The sequence below is a fragment of the Colobus angolensis genome, unplaced genomic scaffold (genome assembly GCF_000951035.1).
Source record: "Colobus angolensis palliatus isolate OR3802 unplaced genomic scaffold, Cang.pa_1.0 Scaffold98, whole genome shotgun sequence".
NCBI lineage: Eukaryota > Metazoa > Chordata > Mammalia > Primates > Cercopithecidae > Colobus > Colobus angolensis.
The window spans coordinates 6,210,636-6,217,128 of record NW_012123820.1 but is presented as its reverse complement, the minus strand read 5'-3'; the positions used below and the strand labels follow the sequence as shown (position 1 = coordinate 6,217,128).

Sequence of the window (6,493 nt, the reverse complement as noted above, 5' to 3'; positions counted from 1 at the left end):
AAAAAATACAAAAAACTAGCCAGGTGAGGTGGTGGACGCCTGTAGTCCCAGCTACTCAGGAGGCTGAGGCAGGAGAATGGCGTGAACCCGGGAGGCAGAGCTTGCAGTGAGTTAAGATCTGGAGATCAAGACCATCCTGGCTAACACGGTGAAACCCTGTCTCTACTAGAAAATACAAAAAACTAGCCAGGTGAGGTGGTGGACGCCTGTAGTCTCAGCTACTCGGGAGGCTGAGGCAGGAGAATGGCGTAAACCCGGGAGGCGGAGATTGCAGTGAGCTGAGATCCAGCCACTGTACTCCAGCCTAGGTGACAAGAGCGAGACTCCGTCTCAAAACAAAAATAAAATAAAATAAAATAAAAAATAAAAAGAAATTAACGGGCCAGCACAGTGGCTCACGCCTGTAATCCCCCACTCTGGGAAGCCAAAGTGGGTGGATCACCTGAGGTCAGGAGTCCGAGACCAGCCTGGCCAACATGGTGAAACCCCATCTCTACTAAAAATACAAAAATGAGCCAAGCATGGTGGCGCACACCTGTAGTCCCAGCTACTTGGGAGGCTGAGGTAGGAGAATCACCTGAACCCAAGAGATGGAGGTTGCAGTGACTCCAGATCATGCCACTGCACTCCAGCCTGGGTCACAGAATGAGACTGTCTCAAAAAAAAAAAAAAAAAAAAAAAAAAAATTAACTATGCTGAGTACTCTTTAGTCTCTATCTCAATTTGGGAAAACACTTAAATTTAATATTAAGGGTAAGCTAAACCACAGACAGAAAACAAGCAAGCAGTACATATCTTGGTCCTAAATATTGTATTGTAGAATATTATGAGAATAAAATGGACCTTATAAAATAAGTCATTCGATAAAACTGAGGTGTTAATCATGTATATAATACTCTACTGATGCAAACATGCTTTGGGGTTAAATGTATAACTATTATAAGAAAATCTTTTCCTTACTTCCTTCGTTCTTTTAGATAGGTCTCTACCATGTCAACAAAATCTTCAGGTGCTCTATAGCCATAACCTGGCATGTCCACCACTGTAAAATGTTTTCCAACTTTGAAAAAATTCATTTTCTTTGTGTGTCCCTGATAAAGTAAATAGAAAAAAAAAAAGCTGTCTTAAGATATGTCCTCCATCTACTTAATGATTCAAAATGTTTTCCAGTTAATCAACAAATATTTGTTAAAAGTCAAGTATATATAACCTTAACTATGCTGATGATGAACAGGAAAAGAAGACAGAAGGGGAATGGCTGGAGATAAGTTTAGATCATACTACTTTTTGCTTCATTTTAAAAAAAGAATCTGTATGACTTAAGAAGAACTTTAGATTCCATATTAGAAACATGTAGGCAAAATATTTTAGAGTCTTTCCTATTGCATTAACTCTTAGTGACAAATTCATCCTGTTCTAAATTGTGACTGCATCAGTCAACATTCTCTGATGAACAATATATCTCCACTTTAAAGAGAAACTAATTATGGCGAGGACGGGTTAAAATGCTTACCATCAGTCACACACATTTTCATAAAACCTAGATCCAAAGTCTGATTGTTTCCTGTACCTAGACTATTGCTTCCCTAAAATTAAGATGTTTTGCATATTTTATTAGGTGGATTTTAATGCTTTCATTAAACAAATTTTTACTATATAGACAACATAATTACAAAATGTTTGTGCAACTAAAATTGATGCACAGATGATGAAAAGTGGTTTATTCGTAGTTTTGTGTCCATAGGACATAAAATAATCAGAAAAGATAAGATTATGATAGGCAATTTTATTTTTTTTTGAGACAGAGTTTTGCTCTTGTTGCCCAGGCTGGAGTGCAATAGTGCAATCTTGGCTCACTGCAACCTCTACCTCCCAGGTTCAAGCGATTCTCCAGCGTCAGCCTCCCGAGTAGCTGGAATTACAGGAATGCACCACTACGCCCGGCTAATTTTGTATTTTTAGTGGAAACGGTTTCTCCATGTTGGTCAGGCTGATCTCGAGCTCCCAACCTCAGGTGATCCAACTGCCTCGGGCTCCCAAAGTGCTGGGATTACAGGCATGAGCCACTGTGCCCAGCATGATAGGCAATTTTAAAAGTTAACTCAATTGTTTGGATCTTAGAACAAATATTATCAAAGGAAAGATTTTTATAAACGATTTTCAGTTCCCAGTTTACTTGTCTATAGGAAAATGATTTTAGAATTACAGATTGGGAATGTCAAGAATACATTTCCTCCATTGTACTCTCACAAAAGGAAGGAGATCACTCTACTTAGAAGTGATCATTTAGCTGATTTATTTGGTAAGGCAGGGCAGGAGTAAGGATGGGAGGGTTAAGGAATGGAAAGAATAATTAGCAATGGAGCCAGAGAATCATTTTATGAAGTGGGGAGCAAGAAAAGACCTAGTGAAGTTTCATGGAAGAGTTCCAACTCAATGAAAGGGGTGTGTGTGCACTTGCGCACGCACATACACAGGGATAGTGAACATTAGGGTTGGTGGAAAGGTTTACCGTGGCCAGATAAAGTGAGAGAAAGCAGGGGTGATTTTGAAGAAAGGGAGAGACTGCGTCATTGAGAAGAAAGCTGAGGGAATTAGAAAGTGATAGAAAGCTATTACAGCAGACTGGTTAGGAAAACAAGCACATAAGAATATGCTGAACGTGTTTGTGTAACTAATTCACATACCTTACACCTTAAAAAAGATTCTAGGAGGAAAAAAGCAAGAAAAACCTAAAAGCCATTTCCCCTACAATCAGTGTAGAACTAGATGATCACTGTTATAGAAGGAAATATAGAATGACAATAAGACACTTTATTTGGCAACCCTTTGCAAAATTTGGATAAAGAAAGATTTTCTGAAGACATTGTCTAGACTACTAAAATAAATCCAGCTACACTTTCTTTTCTTCAGAGAAATACACAGGCATTAGGATGTCTTACTTTATTACTCTTCTGAAAGAAATCACTTCTCTAGGAACTTAGCAATTATGATTTCTTATACCTTCCAGCATTTATTATTCATGTTAGTTAATCCAAGAGATAGTCCAAACATATTTAAAAACTTCAACATACTGGTTTTTTGGAGACTCTGACTTCAACCTCAGGGGCCAGTGAAAATAAAGCCTTGATTAGGGATGATTTTCCAACATTGCTTCTGCCTATAAAACACACCTTATACAAGAAAAAAGATAAGTTAAGTACTAGCTGTATATGATATTCTGCATTAGATGCAAAAAACTTCAAATTCTAACATAGCTAATATTTATTGAATAAATTCAATGTGCTAGGCACCATTTTAAGCATTCAGCATATATTTTCTTATTTTTTTTTTACAGCATCCTAGGAGGTAGGTGATATTATTCCCCTTTTATGGATGAAAGAACACAACTAACTCCAAATTATACAGTTACAACGTGAAGGAGTTGGGATTTGAACTCAGGACATGTATATCTACAATCTGTGCTTTTAGTTTCACTACGCTACTCAAGAATATATGCAACTGTTATTACGCATTTCATATTTACAAAGCTTTTTAGGGTAAAAACTAAATGTAGTTCAACAGAACTAGATGAAAAGTACAACTACATGTTTGGAAGCACATTTTCTCAAGCACCCCCATGGTATACTGTAACATCACTGCAATTTAAAAACGTACTCTTTTCCCTTGATCTCTCTTGTTCCAATTAAGCTTTTCTCCTCTATAGTGTGGAAAACAACAGAATATTCTCGATATTAACCATTAATACACATGGCTCTGCTTTTGAACATGGTATTGAGGGAGTGGGGTACAATGCCAATCAGTTGTTCTCAATGACGGCCATACTGCCCCTTGAGGGACATGTTGGAGATTTTAAGGGCATTTTTGGTTATCAAGACAACTGGAGGGCATTTTACTGGGCAGGGGCCGGGGAACCTATCCTGGAAAATTCTGGTCACTCCTTCAAAATTAATTGATCAGAGTCCTGCAAAAATTTTAAATGCTCTGCCAGAGCAAATCTAATGCTATTATGTAGATTAAACTGAATTTTAAAAACGAATTACAAAAAAGTCCAGTAATTTAGAAGCTTAAATAAAAAAGCAATGGCTGTCTCAAAATCATTAAATAATTGAGGTACTCCTTGAATCCTGACTATAGTTCTACATATATTTAGACAAAATATCTGACTATAGTTCTACATATATTTAGATGAAATATCTCTGGGCGATGGTGCACTTAATGTAAATACATATGGAGAGTTGAGATGCCTTTTAACAGACTTAGAACAGAATATCATTAAATTGCAGGACATGCAAAAATGCTCACTCACTAAATTTCACTAATAAACGTTGTTATAAAAAACTTTCCACATTATTGCCATCTAGAGATAATTATTATTTTTGCAAATGATAGGAAATTTAGATTAGGCGAAAGTTACTTATTGATAAGGACCATCTCATTTGTGAAACAATTACTCGTTTCTTATTCTTCACTGTCTAAAGCATGTTTTCCCTACTTAAGTTAAATAGGAGAAAAAAGGACAGAGTTAATTTTTTGAATGCTTAGTTTGGGTTTGAAAACCATTTAAAGCACTTTGAAGTCTTCTATATTCATTCCCAAAATAATTTAAACTGCATACAGGTAGTCTCTAGCTTACGCGGGTCAACTTAACGATTTTTGACTTTACGATGGGTTAATGGGGTATTGACTGCATTTTCTACTTACGATGGGTTTATCGGGTATCCCCACGTACATGGAGCATCGGCATATATCTATTTAGTTAAAATAATACATGCGCTCACACAAAGCTAGAAAATACAACAGCAAAATCACCCGCGAGCCCGACAGCCGGACCGCTGTTAGCGCTGTGATGCCGGCGCGCAGGTGAACCGTGAGAATCGCCTATCACCTCTGGCCGGGGGAGATCCGGGGCGTGGTCTATACGAACGGCAGAGCTGACGTAGTCGATGCGGTTCCCTTCAGTGACGGTGAAGACTTTGTCCGCCCTCGCGATGTCCTCCGGGCTCGGGTCAAAGATACGCAGGTGAAGGTCTTGCCTCCTGTCGGGGGCGAGGAACCGCTCGACTTCCTGCAGCGGGTACAGCAGCTTCCTCAGCTGCTGCTTCGGCAGCCGCAGCACCTCAGCAAAGGCTTGGGACGTGCTGTTAGAGCGGCTCAGGAGCTCCAGTACCGCAGGCATTTCAAACAGCCTTTCCGCTCCCAGCCGCAGCCAGGGCGCCGCCATTCTCCCTCCCCAGAAGGCGGGCAGAGTTTACTCCTGTGGCCTGGGTTGCGCGTGCGTGAGCGCCCGCTGCCGCCGCGACGCCTGCTGGGAGTTGTAGTCTCCTCTGGTCTCCTTCGTTCCTGTCTAAGCTTTTTGCGTTCAGTGAGCGGGAGGAGGGTGGAGGCAGGCGGTGACCTAAGGGGAACAGCTCACTGGGTTTCTTTAACACCTTGGACTTAACGATTATGTCTTACTGGAAGGATGTTTAACGGTTTCCAAGGGCTAAAGACTTACCTGGCCATGTGGCCCTTGAGTCTCAAGCGAAAGATTAACAGTGTGAAGCTCTGATACATTCCAGGAACGCTTGATTTTCACAGTTTTTGGTTATCTTATTAACCGTTGACATTTATCATAAATCCACATCACTAGGATAAACACTTTTGCAAAAAAGAAAAGAGCTGGTGAGAAATGTGATTGTAATAGCACCTCGTTTTTGTGGAAGGGACTGTTTGTATTTCCGCCTTCGCTATAGCTGCAGGAAATGTCATTAAACTTTAGAGATTTCTTACAAAAACAATTTTGCATAGATGTTAGAGAATTGTTTCCTGGACGTTTCATAATATTATCTTATTTCAAAAGTTTCTCCCTAAAGCCGATCAGTGCTGAAATGGGAGATACAGGTATCATAATGATGAAATGAATAACTGAAAGATATTCGTGTGTTAAATAAACTAGTTTTTCTAAAACTTCAGCAGCAAATAGCAGAGAAAGGGTAACTCATGGTTTCTTGAGCTATTCCCCAGGTGGTTCAATAACTAAACAGGACAATTCTTGAATAAATACGATACGAAAGTTAATGAACAGAAGCAACGACTTTGAAGGCAGCCAATACGGCAGCCTGATGTGCTGCTGGCTGGCTAATTTTTTATTGATCTTTGCGTTAGAGTTTGGGGTGCTTTTCTGTTCGCTATTCTTGCTCCTGCATATATAAAAGTGTATATAACACTCTGTTATATACATCAGAAATTTGGGATTCTTATTACTGTGTATGTAATATACTTTGAAAGTGCTTTTATACATGCCATTTTGTTTTCACTTTAGAGCCCCAGGTTTGGAAATAAGAGCATAAAAGAGTTTTGGCAATTCTTAGAAAGGTTTTAGAGGTGTTCCGGGATTAATAGACATTATAGTATTCATTTAATAATCATTCATGGTTCTGAATTCTAAATCATTTTGGGTTTCATTTGATAGGACAAATCATTTTAGAATTATTTGACAAGACAGTTTTTG

At 39.0% G+C, this 6,493-nt stretch overlaps 1 protein-coding gene across 2 annotated transcripts in view; it reads right to left on the bottom strand.

The window, feature by feature from the left end:
- The window catches only part of GTPBP8 (GTP-binding protein 8 (putative)), a 12,040-nt gene extending 6,584 nt beyond the window's left edge, over positions 1-5,456 (bottom strand). For both annotated transcript variants that reach the window (XM_011932791.1, XM_011932792.1), the window contains exons 1-3: positions 4,889-5,456; positions 3,075-3,173; positions 961-1,091 (exon numbers count right to left, since the gene is read on the bottom strand). In XM_011932791.1, coding sequence (XP_011788181.1) covers positions 961-1,091; positions 3,075-3,173; positions 4,889-5,224 — 566 coding nt within the window. In that variant the 5' untranslated portion in view covers positions 5,225-5,456. The remainder of the gene's footprint in view (positions 1-960; positions 1,092-3,074; positions 3,174-4,888) is intronic.
- Positions 5,457-6,493: the final 1,037 nt, after the last annotated feature.